Genomic DNA, 17,072 nt, shown 5'->3' on the forward strand with positions numbered 1-17,072 from the left:
TGCTATTGTGCATATTGCAGGTAGTGCTTATTTCTTTTGAAATAAACATCTGTGGCACCAACAAAAAAGTTGGTATTTGCCCAACTGAAATCCTAAGTCTTAAGTAATTACCAGTCCAGAGTTGAGATAAGGATGCTAAACGCAAATTAAAGATCTTTTCATGTTTACCAATGGTTTCAAATTGTGCTCTTTCCCCCTTTTAGACTTTGATAGTGGTGTTGAGTGCAAGAACATTAATCATGAAATGGCCCATGGATGTCATCAGTGCTTCCATAGAAAGTCATTGTCAGAAAATTCATTCTAATTCAAGGTTAATTAGTGTAACGTTAAAATTATGTGTTACAAAAATTAATTACTTGCTGGGTCAAAAAGCATGTTAAAAAGCTTAATGCTTTGTGTCCAAGATCACGTTTCCTTACTCAAAATCATGTTCTACCTCTGCTGTCCTGCCCAAGAGCGTCCAGCAGAAGCAGTGAGAGCCACAGTCACAGGTGTCTTCTGCCTCTCCTGCTGTTTGGCACCATGGTCAGGAAATTTGGCTCACGGTTCCCATTAGCAGATAAATGAGTTGCTCACCTTGTTCCCCACTGCTCTGCCGAGAGATTTATAACCAGGCGTGGGCTAATTCAACTGATTTCATCCGCAAAGGTCTGCGACTGTGTTGTGTGGCAGATTGGAAAACGCAGGTTGGTCTGACAGTGTCGCAGCTTGGAGGATGATTTCTTGGTTATCTGCAGGGGGATTTCCAAGGAATCTCCCCTCAAGCATGCCACACGCCGTCCTAAATCAAGAGAGGCTGACACTAAGTCTAATTTACTAAGAGTACATAGGAAACAAAGAAGAAAACCTTCCATCTCAAACTACTTTGAGCTACCTTTCTCTTTATAGTTGCTGATATATAAAATCTTCTATATATCGTAGATCTTTGGAGTTGCTGATATATGAAATCTTCTATAGATCATAGAAAATGTCTTGGGCATGCCCAGTTTTAATCTGTAGCAGCAGAGGCAGAGCCCGTGGGTTGAGTGTTTTGGACCTGCCACAGGAATGAGCTTTTGGGGACTTGGTGTCCAGGTGACTTGGGCAGCACTGAAAATCTTACTGTATTAAATCCTGCTCCCAGAGCAGTCAGAAGTATCAAAAATCTCAAGCCTATATAGGAAAACAAATCATGTTATGGCTCCTGCTTTTTGCACCTTGCTGCTTTTTCCCCCCCTCTAAATTTTTACTGGCTCATGGTTTTGATGCTAAATTAATGAAAAAATGAACTATATGTCACTTTTAACATTTCTAGCGCTATTCTGCAAGTGCAAATCAGGTGTAATAGTATGTTACACGCTAATATCAGTTTGTTTTTTTTTTTAATACATCCATGTTAGTTTTGTTAGCAGTATTCCATACTTCATAGCAAGACTGTGACTGTGCTGTTTTTCTGGCTGGCTTTAATTTTCTCCTGCTTGTTGCAGGGTCGGGCTCTGCTCCACTGGGCCTGCGACAGAGGACACAAGGAGCTGGTTTCAGTACTGCTACAGCACGCCGCTGACGTTAACAGCCAGGTAAGAAAGGAATACAAAGCTGAATTTGATGTGTTGCATACCCTCCTGATCAAACGTTTTGCACAAAACTGGATTCTTCCAAGAGCACCCAGCAAGTTTGCTCAGAGTGTTTACCGTAGAGAAGAACATCCAAAAAGGTAACGTGGCAAAAACAACAGAATTTGGTTGCATGAAATACATAGTTGTGAGGGGCTTTTTTCAGTTCCTGCTGAAACTTCTCCCTGCAGTTGTTTTTTGATTACCTGGCTGTTGCTTCCAATGTGACTCGTGGTACTGATGGCGAGGGATTTTGCACGTACGCAGTGCTTGGTACCTTCCTACACAAAGTGCATTCTCCAATGTGCTATTTGTAACGCTACGCTCTCAGCGGAGCTGTGTGGACTAATGGAAAGAGAATCCTGCTTTGCCTATCAGAAAAGCGTCCGATAAATGCCTGGTTTTGGCAGAGCACCCTGCAGGGGTACGTGATGCTTCAGGTCACGGCGTGGTAGGCACGTGACAGCTCTGGCAGGATCTTGGTGCTGACCTGAGGGTAAAATTGAATGGTTTGTATCATTTCCATCCCTACATACACACCTTACTCAATGGGAGTTGCTATTTTTAGCATAATTTGATTTAATGCAACATAAAGGGGCTTTTTAGACACCACAGTTTGCAGCCCACACATCTGAGATCTTAACCAGCAGCAGTTTTGGGGTGTCTGAGCTTAACCAGCAGCAGTGTTGGAGTGCCTTAATAGACCAGGCTATGAACAGTGCTGGTTCTGCAACCGCTTTGCAAGTGTTTCATTCCAGCCAGCTCGCGTCTGCCTGTGCTCATGAGTCAACTCTCCCGCTTTTGTCACCTTGTTGTAAGGAAGGGCTGACCTGCATAAGTGCAGTCATGTTCGGAAATAATTGTCTAACGTATTTCTGTTGAGTTATGATTGACCAAGCATGGCACTTATTGGCTTTGTTCTCCTCCTCCATTTGGACATAGATCCACTTCTGCTGACAAACTTACTCACTCTCACCTTTGAGATCTTAAGAATCCTTGTGATAGATGCTTCAGGGATTTGTGAGAGATGGACCTTCAGCGCAGTTGCAACCTGCAGGCTTCTCAGCAGACCCAGAGTGTTCACAGGCTACAAATAGCTGTGTTGGTGTTTACACACACAAAATAGTTGTAAAAATTAAAAAAAAAAAGTATTTCTTGCACTTCCCAGGGAAGAATCACAGGTGGGATGGGTATTAGGAAGTGTGGCTATGCGGTAGATGGTGAGACATGTATCTTCATGCTTAGACCTCAGGGATTTTGGTTGTAATGAGTTTTGTAGGAGTTTTTCCTTATGTAGAAGAGGGCGGTGGGGCCACTACAAGTGGGGGGGCTCTCAAGCCCCACTGTCAGACGAGGCTGTTGCCTTTCAGTCAGAACTGGTGAGTGACGTGTCGGATACACGTGGGAACAGCTTTGCCTTGAAATCAGGGAGCAGTCTGAAAAGTCACTTCCTTGCTTGTCTCATTTCTTTGAGGGTGAAGTCTGACTCTTAGAAGAAAAGGCTGAAGGGACAGTCATCTTCCCAAACATTAATTTTCTGTTAAATTCTTCTCTTTTTTTTTTCTTTTTGATGTATTGCACATTTTCAAACCAGATTATTTTTGGCCAGTAACAAAAGGTTAATAATAGCTATAAAAAGAAAATCAATCTTTGATATTTTTTTTAATTATTTTTTCCCCACCAAGGTAATAAAGGAGAATTTTTTATAAAGGTCTCTGTTTGCTCGTAGGTGTGTTCCCAGAGAAGGCAGACACATTTTTATTCTCAGCCATATATAAATTGCAATAACACTTCAAGACTTTGTGACCTAATGTTTATTTCTCTTTTTTTTTTTTTTTTTTACCTTTACCCTCTAAGAATTCACATCCACAGCAAGAGCAGGAGGAATTTTAAGAGCAACCAGAAGAAAAAGGGAGAGGGGGGAAAAACTCTGTAACAGGCTATGAACACCGCAGCACCTCTGTTATACATTACCAAATCACAGAATGTCAGGGATTGGAAGGGACCTCAAAAGCTCATCCAGTGCAATCCCCCCGCCGGAGCAGGAACACCCAGATGAGGTTACACAGGAAGGTGTCCAGGTGGGTTTTGAATGTCTGCAGAGAAGGAGACTCCACAACCTCCCTGGGCAGCCTGTTCCAGTGTCTGTCACCCTCACTGAGAAGAAGTTTCTTCTCAAATTTGAGTGGAACCTCTTGTCTTCCAGTTTGAACGCATTGCCCCCTGTCCTACCATTGGTTGTCACTGAGAAGAGCCTGGCTCCATCCTCCTGACACTCACCCTTTATATATCTGTAAACATTAATGAGGTCACCCCTCAATCTCCTCTTCTCCAAGCTCCAGAGCCCCAGCTCCCTCAGCCTTTCCTCACACAGGAGATGCTCCACTCCCTTCATCATCTTTGTTGCCCTGCACTGGACTCTCTCCAGCAGTTCCCTGTCCTTCTGGAACTGAGGGGCCCAGAACTGGACACAATATTCCAGGTGTGGTCTCACCAGGGCAGAGTAGAGGGGAAGGAGAACTTTTCTTGACCTACTAACCACCCCCTTTCTAATACATCCCAGGTACCATTGACTTCCTGGCCACAAGGGCCCAGTGCTGGCTCACGGTCATCCTGCTGTCCACCAGGACCCCAAGGTCCCTTTCCCCTGCGCTGCTCTCTAATAGGTCATTCCCCAACTTATACTGGAACCTGGGGTTGTTCCTGCCCAGATTCAAGACTCTACACTTGCCCTTGTTATATTTCATTACATTTTTCCCCGCCCAACTCTCCAGCCTGTCCAGGTCTCTGGATGGCAGCACAGCCTCTGGTGTGTCAGCCGCTCCTCCCAGCTTGGTGTCATCAGCAAACTTGCTGATAGTACACTCTATTCCCTCATCCAAATCATTGATGAATATACTGAATAATACTAGCCCCAGTACTGACCCCTGCGGCCCCAGCAGTTAATGTGTAGGTTACAAAGAGCAGTGGGTTAAGTGTAAGAGAATCTCTAGTGACTTCAGTTGATGCTGCTGTTATTTCTGTCCCATCGCAGGCTCTGTGCCACTCAAGTCTCCAGGTGTTTCTGTCTCCTTCAGTTTTGCAGCAACACCTGCAGCAGGCAGCATAAGAGATAAAGACTATATCAGGGGTTATGAGCAGATAGTGAAGGAGAGGAATGTTACAGACCTTTTTTTTTTTAATTGCCTGTGGTTTAGTATGCTTCTAAAAAGTTAGTCAAGCAGCATGACAGATTTATGCTCTCTTCCATCTTGGCTCTCTTGGAGTGTGCAACAGGATTTAGCTGCCCTAGGCAGGCGGTGATGGTGATGCTCTGCTAGGTGACCCGGAGCAAGTCATACGGGTTTACTGTGCCTGTAGATTTGCCTTAGTCAGTTTTTGCTGCCTTATTTTACTTGTGTTTGTACTATCTATTCTTGAAGCACTTGCAGTCTCTGGATGGAGAGGCTCTGCAGATGTCGAGCTATTGCTCTTTGTTGTTAAACAGCTTGGGAGCAGCAGGAGACATCGCCTGGCTCTGCTCATTGCTGTAGCGTGCTCCAAACCGCTTTAATTCTGGAAATAACCGCACACTCCTGCACTGCAGTGGTCCAGCGCTTTTTGTTTCCAACAGTGGTACTGCAGTTTCAAAAAAGGTGGTTCACTAATGTCACTGAAAAGCTGCAGCCACTGAGTTCTCTGACGGTTCATAATTAGCTCTAATAGCACGTGTGAAAAGAGGCTGTAAGGGATTGCCATGGGCAAGGGGACACAGAAAGGCAACAGGCTTCTCTGCTTTGTTGAAAAGAGGCATTTGTGTAATTGAATTACCTAAATCTTCAGAGCCAGAGGCCATTTCGAAGTGGGTGGTGGTATGGTAATTTGGACCTCTGCTGGAAACACCTGAAGCTTGGGGCTTAGTCTGAAAACAGCCTCTTTCCACTGGAGCTGTTTGCCTAAAATGCATGTTTTTAATTGAGTGATGAAGGGGAGTATATTCATAACGTAACAGTTCTGATGGAGCTCAGCAACACGATTATAATATCCATTTCTAGCTTTAAAATATATGAAGACATGAATTAAGTTTTCCTTGCAGAGGATGGGTGACAAAGACAAGCTTGTTCCCCTATGGGGAGATTTTTTTCCCTGTAAAGGAGGATTTCCTGGGGCCAGAGGAGGCACTGAACACCAGCTGTGCAGAATTGCCCCCCAGCTTCATCCTCCCCTGTGGCTAGGCTGTGGCATCCTTGATGTCCACCAGGCCAGGAGCAGCAAGCTGGACTGATCAGAGATTTTGTTTGTCCTCAGCTGTATCTGGTGGCGTGGAGTAGACAGCAGAACTCTGCTCCACTCCTGGATGTGAGGTGCTGCTCAACCAGCTCTCAGAGGAGCTCCTCCATGGTCTTTGGGGGGAAGTTTAGGCACAGGTTAGTGCTTTCGTGCTGTTATTAGGTGGAAGAGCACTCTTGAGGCTGGGTCTAAGTCTGGTCACGTCCTCCTGTAAGAGAAAGGCAAGTAAAGCGGCTTGAAAAGGAGGATTCTGTGCTCTGGTGCAAAGGCCCCTTGTAATCGCTCATCCTATGCAGGGAGCATTGCAGGTGTACAGATTGCTAGGGCTGTTTTAAAAAAGATGAAAGGCACTGTGGTGTAGCAATTGTCCAATGAGAGAGAGGACAAATAGTATCTCTCCTTTGTGATGGCAACAGACCGTACACTCTCCTCCTGGACTTGCTGTGGCTGCACTTTATTCCATTTGTGGCTACTCTTTATAATAATAATAATAATAATATGTGCATTCAGGGTGTGCCCTTGGGTGTGTGTGGGAAACTACCCTGGAGTGGTCGCCACAGGTCAATGTACTGTGAAAAAGCTTTACAAGCCTATGTAGCCATGCAAACAATTCTTAAAATAAGCATGTTTAGTTGGTGGAACTGTATCTCTTGACACACAGGGTAATTTAGGGCTGTCTACATATCTGTGTGGTAGAGCAGCTGAATTAAAAATGTATCTAAATATTTTATGATTTTTAAACTAAATCATTGTGCAGTTCTATTAATCAGTTTGTCAGTGTTATGGTATTCATTTGTGTATGCTAAAATTGTACTATGATTATGACTACAAGGATGAAAAAAGCTGTAACTGGCCGTCAGTTCTTATTTACTGATCTTTGACTTTCCTAGTAAAGGTGCAGATCACTGTACTGAGACATTAAACTGCTTGTCAGCAAGTTCTCAGTGGTCACCCATGGACCTTCAGGGGTTTGAGAAGGAAACTTGAAAACCAAAGCTGAAAATCATTAGATTAGGAAATCTGTGGCTAGTATATGTGGATTTTATTTTATTCATGCCTAGACACCAGTAAGTTCTGTGCCAAGCATCTTGTGTCTGTGCTGTCTGCAAAGAGAGCTGGTTGCTCTTTGGTGCTGATGTTGTATCTGTATCTTGTACTAATTCACATGAGGTGGCATGGTTGGGGTTCTTGTCTGGTTGGTTTTGGGTTTGTGTTTGTTTTTTTCTAAAATATATCCAGTGTAGCAGAATAGCGCTCACCTCTCTGGCTCGTGTTTTCTTCCCGGTCCTCTGCCACATACGTCTAGGTGACATCTCCTCCGTCCCTCTGCTCTCTTTGCATCCGAACACACTTGTGAGTCAGTGGGCTTCTGGAGTAGCCATCCCCTTGGAATACAATACCTCCACTCATTGGAAGGAAAAAAAAGAGAAAATCTTTTCAAATGGAGACAATGCAAACATAATAAATGGCAGAGAGGGCTCATCTCCCTCATGACTCAATCCTCCTCAAACAACATTATTATTGACTGGCCTATTGGTTGCCAAAAAGGAAAATCAATTGTACTAGAAGTAGTTGCGGGGCTACAGATCATGGTACTAACCCAGCAGAGACAGGTTGATTTTTATCAACTATGCAAAGACTAATTTCCACCATTAGCTAAAAATGAAAGTAGAAATTATGGATATGTTGGAAGATTACTAAGGTTGCTGGTCTGTTGGTTTTGTTTTATTTGTGTGGGGTTTTTTTCTATTTTCCTGCCTGACTCTAAAAGGATTGTGTTTGTATAGGATAAAAGAAGCAAGGGAAAGTCAGGCCTGCTTGCCTGCTTCTCACTGCCTGTTTTTTTCTTTTCAGTCTTGTTAATTTGGGTTTCACAGCAAGAATACAAACTGCCTCAGTCTCTGCATGGGACTTGTGTTGGAGGCATTGCGTAGACGTTAAAAAATGAAGCTGCTCTCAGCAAACACACATCCCTTCCCTGCCTCTTGCGCCGAATATAGCTCATACCCTCGTTTTTCTGTGTCTATAGGAGGGTGTTGAGATCAGTGTGGACATCTTGATTGTTCCAACGGAAGACCAAAGGCCACAGGATGTATCTACACAGCTTTCCCCTTCCCCATGGGTCCGCACAGCTTTGCTGCAGGCTGATGGGTGCAGACACATGTAGGTAGGATGCCAGCGGCCAAAGCACTCTGCTGTTACAACCCTTCTCTAAACCTGTCCGAGATTAAAAAAGAGAATGTCTGAGCCTTGTGCCATTGCAGTTAATGTCCCCAGTATAAATTTTCCCCTAAATATACTGAAAGCCTGGCTCATACAGCCAGGAGAGGCCCTGTCCTGATGATTGCTGCAGAGGGTTTGGTGTCGTTAATGCTCACAGCAAAGGGCATTGCAGGTGCTGCTGAGCTAACCATTGCTGCAGCAGGAAAATACAGCGGTAAAGGGGTAAAAACACTAAACAAGGATGGAAAGCAAAGAAATGAGAGCAGAATTATTAAGTGGAATAGTTTCCTTCTTTCCTTATACCCCCCCAATCCCTGTCTCCATATTTCTGTAGCCAGCTTTGCCAAGCGAATCTCAGAAGACTCTGCAGGCTCAAACCCCTTCAGAGTCTTGACATTGTTGCCAACGGGTGTGAAAGCCATTAGCCAAAAGAAAAGAGAGATCTGCTTAGTGACAGAGGGTAGCTTTCTACATTAAAGCATTGACATGGTGCCAGTCACACAGTTATTAGAGGTGGCACAGCTCCATGTCTCTCCTGCAGGTCTCTCTGTGGAATGTAGATTGGCAGCAGGTTGAATGTTAAATGGTCACCACTCAGCAGATGCTGATTTTACCTACTGGGAGAAAAGTCCCTTTCAGCAGAAACATTTGCAAAATATTTGCAGCTCTGAGTAGATGCTGGGGAGATGCAGAGATTTATCCCTGGTATACTCTTCAACTTCTGAAGACACCTCCAGCCTCACCAACACAAACTGTAGCTTGTATGGATGGGTGTTTCTTTCTGCTTGTGCAGACTGGGCTTTTTTGCACTGTTTCCTCCCATCTTCCATCTTGACATGTACAGTCTGTTTCTTCTGCTCCCTATAGACATATGAATCATTGCTCCATCGCTGGCGCAGCAAAGCAGCTGGCACCCTTGCTTGGGCAAAGCAGCATCTCCAGCCCACAGGCTTCTGTGCTTTTCCAGCAGTGGTTTCAGGGTCCACACAGTCCTTTTCAACCTCTACGTGCAAAACTGGTGTTTGAAAAGTAAAATTCAAGAGCTGGTCCTGAAAAAACTAACAGTGGTCTCTGCTTTACCCTTAGAATCTAAAGCTGTTTTCAGGGTAACCAAAATGCTGTCTTTAAAGCCAGAGATGAAGGACAGCAGCACGTTTTAGTGGGTTGCTGTGGGATTGCCTGGCTTGTGGGCATCACTGTGTTTTGAGGGCTGTGTTGTGCAGAGGAAGGCACTTTGGTGGCTTGGTAGTCCCAAAATGTCTTTGTCTCTGCAGATGCAGAAAACAACCTTACCTAGAATGCCTCCCTGCAAGGACATGGGATGGTCCTGTGCCCCTTTGTGTCTTGGTCCCAGGGTCATCTTTGAAATGAGCATGTGTTAGGACACCTGTAATTTGTGAAGTCATTGTTGGAAATGCTTTAGCCCCTCATTAAGGTGTTTGGTTAACTGCGCAACAGGATACCGCTGGCAGCCGAGCTGGTTTTTCAGGTGAATGTCACCATAGGAATGGTCTCTAATCACAGCAGGAATGGTCCTCCGGCCTTGCTTCATTTCCTATCGCCTTGGTGTCACCTCTCCCTGCCAGAGCAGCAACCTTGGCCAAGCAGTCAGCTCCTCTTTGCTCAGGAGAGGTGGTTCCTAGAACATCTTTCTTTTTTCTCTTTCGTTCAGCCACCTGAAAAAGCTTTCCCTGTTTTGAAGGAGTTGTGCCACTCGCCTCCTCCCTGAGGACTTTTCAATATGAGAAAGTCTGGTTTTACTTTCCAAATGAAATTTTGTATTCATCTGTTGTCGGCAGTTGTCTCTTCCAGTTTGCTTTAAAAAGCAAAGCAAAACAAACCTACATAACAAAAACTAACAACAAGGCAGTTCTGACTGCATCATTGGGACATCTTGAATTTGCAGTCCTTAGCGCGAAGGACTTTTGTTAGTTTTCCCAAGTGAGATTGTTCTAACACTTCAGGTGTTGGGGAAATAACTATGCTTATTTTGTTCAGATTTTAAATAAGATTTTTGCTGATCATAGCTGGTTTTTGGCTCCATGGATTTTAAGTGGCAAAACAGCAATCAAAATGGAAAAGTTAATTTAGAAGGTTTCCATCTCTCAGCTTGTACATCCCATTTCTGCATCCATGTGAAGAGCTGTCAGTGCAGGAGTCTTTCTAGCCCAGTATCATGTCTCTAGCAGCAGGAACAAGTGAATGCTTAGGAGACATAGTAGGGTAAGCATACAGAGATAATTCCATATATTTTCCTGGAGTCTGTGGTTTGGAGGCTTCCTGAACCATTGGTATTATCTTTATGCTCCTGGTGTTTTCTTTGATAAATTTCTCTCATCTCCTTTTGGATTCCCAACCTGTTATGCCAGTGGGAGTTCTGTAGTTTAACTGTGCATTTGCTTTGCACTTGCCATGATCATTTCATGCAAGATCCCATCATTCTTGTGTAATGAGAAACAGTAATTGTTCCCCAAGTTACCTTCTCTGTCCTGCTTTTGACTTTATTGGCCTCCTTGATTCCCCTTGATCACTTCTTTCTCAGACTGAGAAGTTTAATCTATTTAATTGTACCCCGCTTGGAAGCTGCTCAGTAACTTTGCTCCTCCTTGTCACCCTTTGAATCAATTCTAGTTCTCCCTTATTTCACTTCAGCTGAGGGGAGCAGCACTTCTTGGTGCCCCACCTGTAAGTGCAATATGAGGTTTAATGAAGCAATATATTGATGTTTTCTTATTTCCTCTGGTGTTTTTTTGCTTCAAATGCATTGGGTTTTGGCTTTGATTAACTACTATTTAATACTGAGCTAAAGTTATGATAGAACTGTCTACTGTGACTCCTTATCTGTTTCCACAGAGGTAGTAGGTAGTTCGGAACCCATTGCTGTGGATTTAGACCAAAGATGGTTTCTCCGCATGTGCATTACTCGGTGTCTGTTCACGCTGAACTTCATCTGCAGCTTTTTCACCCTGTTGCTTTTAAGATCCTTTTGTAGCATTTTATAGTCAGCTTTTGGCTCGAATTGGATGCTTCACTCTCAGCCTGCTTCCCCTGTTCACTTGTGTGGGTTGAACAACCCAAGCCCTTGCAGAGATCCCTCAGAGACACCAGCGATCACCAGCAGCTGTGCAAACTGGGCATTTATTCCTCTTCAATCTTTATTTTTGTAATCAGTTATTAATCAGTGCGAAGACCATCCCTCTTGCTCTGTGACAGTATCATTGAACAGCCTTTGGTGAGGGATGTATCAAAAGCCTCTTGGAAATCTGTGTGAATGAGCATGCCTGCTGGTGTGAGGGGCAGCAGAGGTCTCAATGGTGCCTGCATAAGAAAACAAATGCTGGTGCCACCCTCCTTCTGCCTCAGAGACCCCCCAGTTGTTCCCTTTAGCAACCAAACAAGTAAATCCAATCCTGGAGTAACTTTCTGGTTTATCTAACAGACCAGTTGGCTGTCCCACCTTAGACATCCCATGTTGAAATGGGTCTTCCATCCTCTCATGACAAGGCTTAACTTGGCTGGAATAAATCACCTTATCCTGAGAAGAGTTCCTTGTAAAATGAAGACCTGAACTTAGATGAAGGTGGAATGTGCGTTGAAGTTGTCTGCCGTGTTTGTTCTCAGGTTAGGACTTGGCTGTCTGCGAGCTGGATGCCAGAGGTGCAAGAATTGATAAGCTTACATCATCTAAATCCCTTTCTCCAGTTCCAGCCAATTAAACATTAAAATGAGCGTGACAAATAAATGTTCATTTATGGGTCAATAACTCCATAGTATGTCTGTGACATGGCTGACCGAGACAATCCACTTCAGTATAGTGCTGGGCAACCCGACATCTTCAAGTATGTAATTGCTTTTCTAGGGAAAGAGAAGTAATGAGGATAATGTAGCTATCAGGCCCCGATTCACTAGTTCAGAAACTTCAGCCTGTTTTAGGATTGTATCAAAGGCCTTACTGTGATGTCAGGAAATATCCTGATGGGAATATGCATTTTCTCCAGTGTTAGATGTTACTCTCTTGAAGAAGCCAATTAACTACCTGTATAAAGATCCCTCGGTGCATGCTTTGTGGCAGTAGGCAGGGTTGTCTTGTCCCTCTCCTTCCCTTTGCCCCTCCCCTATTATATACATATATTTTCTCAGCACTATTAGATTATTAAATGCTTAATGACTATTCCATTCCTGCTAACTGTACTTTTGATGAGCTGCAGTAATAAAACTTTGCAACAGCAAAGTGTATGTCTGGTTCCTTTATAGGAAGGGCACATTTGGGGAGCTGAAGTAATGAGGGATAAAACTCAATTAATGAATAGAAATAAAAAGAAGTAAATGAGGTAATCAAACTCTGAGAAATTAGTATTGGCAGGTTCTGAATGATGCTCTTGGATGAACAATCTTTCAAAATCCTTCCTTGTATGCTGCTGCCGTCTCTTTATTTATTATTAAAATAACATGATCCATGAGGCGCTCGGGGTGACTCCCAGCCTAGCTAATTCTAATTAATCCAGTCAGGGAGAGCAGCAGGGTAAGTGGAGCAGTCTATCGGATTGAAATTCATAACTTAATTGAGGTCAAAGTCCCGGGTTGGGAGAACAAAAGTCTTTCGCTGGGACCAGGCAGATCAATAGCAATAAATATCTGGCTTGGATACAAGTAGCTTATAGTGACGGATTATCTGACACTGGCCAGAGGTCTTGGTCTTGTTGGGGGCAAAGTCCCATGGCACGTACAGTGTAGGGTGACTTTTGTGAGTGGTCCCTCCAAAGCCCTGAAGAACCCAGAAAAGGCTCGTGGGAGCCAGAGGAGAAGGATACCCATGAAGAAGTCCACTGAGTCATGCTGAAATTTGGATTTGGTTTCTCAAGGTGCAGGTCTCAGCGGTAGCACAAGGGCATGTGTCACATTAGTGCTGATGGAGGGTGGAAGAAGTTGCTCAGGCTTACAGGAACTTGGAGCTAAATCACAGCTTGTCCAGAGAAAGACCTTTAGGAGCAGGGGAAGCTGAGCAGTAGATGGGCTTAATGCCAAGTCTGTATTTTTAGTTTGTTTACATAAGAGGAGAGAGGAAGGTTGGAAGAGGAAAGTGTAAATAATCATTAAGGTAGATTTGTAGTGCTGGAGAAACAAGCAGAGGCAGATGTGATCTTGCTTGTTCTTCAGAAAATCAGTCAGTGTCTCTGCTCTGACCTCCAAAAATGTGTATTTGTAGGGGTTTGAATGTGCTATGATGACTGGCTTCCCAAGCACGGCATGACTTTGGGTTTGACTCCAGCACTGATCCCCTAAGTCTGGGCAAGGAGTGTGAGGTCCCATCCTGAGAGCTGCGGCTTTGTACCGTACACACAGCCCTACCCTAGGAGTGATATTGAAATACTGGTCAACACCAGCGACTGAAGAAGCTTCTCTGAACTCTTAAATAAGTAGGTCCTTCAACTGGAGTGCAATATCAAAATGCAATCTTCACCCAGTCTGTTATTAATGTGATGTTTATGCAGATTTGACTGTTCTGCTCGTATCCTCTTTGCAGAGGACAAATACTGCTGTGGTCAGCATTCGATCTGTCCCTGATGGATGTTGTTCTGCCAATGTACTTCAACACAGCTTGGAAGAGAGATGGAAACCGCAGCTTGGACGCAGCCAGTGACTTAGTTTGACATACCTGCTCCTCCCATTAACACTGCATAAGTCTAAAGCATCTGTTAATGTCCAACTTGCTAGAAATGCCCAGAAGATTTCTCCAGCTCTGCTGTTGAGGCTTAAAGAGCTCTAGGTCAGGTGCCTTCTCTGGTCAGCTTTTGGGTTTTAACTGTTGCTATCTCTGTGTGTATAAATGGTTGCTGGATCCTCACACACTTTTGAAACCGTCTCTGGAAGACACATGTTGTGTTCCACTGCAGGACATTTGCTTCATGTGGACAGAACAAGGCAGCTGTTCAATACATATATTAATTACTATTACTATATCCTACTGTTGCTACATACTGGTTGCTATTATACTACGTGCTACTTGGCTCATTCATGGCACAACCTCAACCTCCTCCTCTTAAGCTGGTGGCTTCACTCTCTGGGTTTTTGTTGCATTGTCTCTGTGTTCCTGCCTGGTCAGGAGCAAAACAGAGTTCTTGAGGCTGTTAAACACTTACAGTTGCAAATAAAATTGCATTGGTGGCTGTTGTTTTCCCCGTCATCGGGAGGAGAGGGAGTCTGAGTAACTTATTTTGAGTTCATACAAAAGCTAACAGAAAAATGCAGATGTACCACAATGCTGAAGAATTCGCCACTTAACAGCAAAATGTCATGAGCAACACGTGTCTTGAATGCACTGAGCTTTGAAATGCATATTTCCCTTTAAGTTGCATTATGGCTCTGCTAAGGTTTAGGAGAAAGAAATTAAAATATGAATGGAACCATTTTTTTTGCTCTTCATAGAGACACACATGTGATGTAGACCTGCTATTTGAAAATTCCAGATATACTTTCAAGTGCTTTTGCTGAACTTCAGGTGGTGGTGGTAGGCTAGTTTTACTTATTAGAGGGAATTCATTCTTTTTTTCAGCTGACAAAAATAACACCATCTGTCCATTCAGAACTGGGTTGTCCACGGTTATATATATTATAAAATAACATAGCGGTAGATGTCTAGGTCTGTAGAATGCCTGTTGACTCAGTGAGGAAATTCCCTTTGTGGCTCTTTTCAGAGTCTAGTTCAGGTTTCTAATTCTCCAGTTTTGCTACAGAATCCTGGCGTGACCTTGAACGAGTCACTTGATTTCTTTGTGTCTTGGTTTCCCATTTGGGAAATGGTGGGGCAAATAATCGTTTTTTATCTCATGGATATAACAAGATTATAAAAATATGGTAGTTCTAAGACCCTTAGAAAACTGATCAAATGAAATTAAACAGATCTTGCAGTCCAGATAAAATGAGATGAAACAAGCATGAAACTATTAGGGAAAGAAATGTTTCTTTATCTTCTACAAATAAAAATGCAAAGTGATTAAGTGGGTCTTTTCTAGCTATTAGCAATAACAGCTCTAGCCAGCTGACTTCTGTCACCCTTTAAAATGAATTTGTGGGGTACAGTCTTGAATTTAGTGTGCTTACAATAAATACCCCTAAAAACGTTGTCACCTTCTCTGATGCATGATGTTACTGCTGCGATAGTACTGCAATTAGTTGCCCTACAGATAAAAAATGGCTCCTCTAAATGAGATACTCGAACATAATGGTTTGCAAATTTCTTTTAATTGATTTTTTTTTTTTCTGTGATATTTCTTTCCTTTACTATACAACCAGCAGTATTTTTGTGAGGCAGGGGAGAACAATGGGAATAGCATTAAAGGTTATTCTTATCCAGGACTGTTCATACAATCACAGAATGGTTTGGGTTGGAAGGGACCTTAAAGATTATCTCTTATAGTTCCAACCCCCATGCCATGGGCAGTGATACCTTCCCAGAGCCTTCTCTTCTCCAGCTGGACACCCCAACTCTCTCAGCCTGTCCTCCCAGCAGAGCTGTTCCAGCCCTGGATCATTTCTGTGGCTCCTTTGGCCCCTCTCCAACAGGTCCATGTCTGTCCTGTGCTGAGGGCTCCAGAGTTGGACACAGGACTCCAGGTGGGGTCTCACCAGAGTAGAGTAGAACGGTAGAATCACCTCCCTTGACCTGCTGGTCACACTTTTGCTGCAGCCCAGGACACGGTTGGCTTTTTGGGCTGCCAACGCATATTGCTGGCTTGTGTTGAGCTTCTCATCCACCAACACCCCCAAGTCTTTCTCCTTCAAGGCTGCTCTCAATCCATTCTCTGCTCAGGCGGTATTTGTGCTCAGGATTGCCCTGACCCATGTGCAGGACCTTGCATTTGACCTTGTTGAACTTCATGAGGTTTGCACAGACCTGTCAAGGTTGCTCTGGTTGCCATCTCCTGCCACCCACCTGACCGCACCACACAGCTTGGTGTCATCAGCAAACTTGCTAAGGGCGCATCAGTCCCACTGTCCGTGTTGCTGGTCCCAGTACTGCTCCCTGAGGAAGGCCACTTGTCACTGGTCACCACTTGGACATTGAGCCGTTGACCACAACTCTTTGGGTGCGACCATTCAGATGTGCTTGGACTCAGCCAGAGGCAGGCTTACCTGTCCACAGGAAATTTCAATTTACTCTTTTTTCTTTTTTTCCTTTTATTTTTTTCTTATGCTGGAGTTTTACTCACATGCAGACGGTGCAGATGAAATCTGAGTCATAAGCTGGGTCTGCTAAAGCTGCCTGGTTACCTTCTCTGTGATGCTCCATTCCTGATGCTGTTGTCAGGATATTTTCAAGCAGTGTTCACCGATTACACGACACTTTGGCTTCTGAAGTGGTGTGAAATTGAGCATTGCACTTTAAATTCCAGCGGCCAAACTCAGAAGAGATATGTAAAGTTATGGCTCAGCAATTACAAATGATCAATTTTTCATAGCTTAATAACCGAGTGCTGTTTTTTGAATGACGGGAAGCAATCATGTACACCCTTACCTCCAGTCCTAATTGCAAAGTAAAAGAGGTTAATTTAAACCATGAAGGCAGTTTCGATCTGGATGTTTCACAGCAGCAGCAACACTATGGTGACTTTAAGTCATTAATTTTACTTCTCAGATGGAAAACTTAAGCGCGGATGTGGTCAGTTTGCACGCATCTGCTGGTGAAAAACAACTTGCTAACCCACAAGAGCCTGGTCGCTTGGGATGAACCGCAACGTAAAGACAGTGTATAAATGTATATCGAGTCTAAAATCAAAGATGATGTAACGTATTCATATAGATCTGTGTTAAGGCATAGGTTGTTTTGTTTTGCATATCAGCTCAAATGTTCCTCTTGTCCACATATGAATTATAATATGAAATAGCTCTCTGAATTTACCTAAGAATAACTACAAAATCATAGAGAAAGTGTTATGTTTTGTTTTGCCTGAGGGAAAGGAAGAGCCAACTTAAGCGCAAAAGAAAATC

General features: G+C 43.7%; 1 protein-coding gene across 5 annotated transcripts in view; it reads left to right on the forward strand.

Annotated features, from left to right (window-relative positions):
* Positions 1-17,072, forward strand: part of ACBD6 (acyl-CoA binding domain containing 6) — an 84,094-nt gene that overhangs the window by 39,603 nt on the left and 27,419 nt on the right. For 4 of the 5 annotated variants that reach the window (XR_013922446.1, XR_013922447.1, XM_080348959.1 and 1 more), the window contains exon 6: positions 1,467-1,556. Coding sequence is in view for 3 of the 5 variants with exons in the window: in XM_080348959.1 (XP_080205085.1) it covers positions 1,467-1,556 (90 nt within the window). In the remaining 2 variants the exon portion in view is untranslated. Of the gene's footprint in view, positions 1-1,466; positions 1,557-13,608; positions 13,747-17,072 lie in introns of those variants that run through there. The other variant, XM_080348960.1, reaches the window with a different exon arrangement.

This window comes from Nesoenas mayeri, assembly GCF_963082525.1.
Source record: "Nesoenas mayeri genome assembly, chromosome: 8".
Lineage (NCBI taxonomy): Eukaryota > Metazoa > Chordata > Aves > Columbiformes > Columbidae > Nesoenas > Nesoenas mayeri.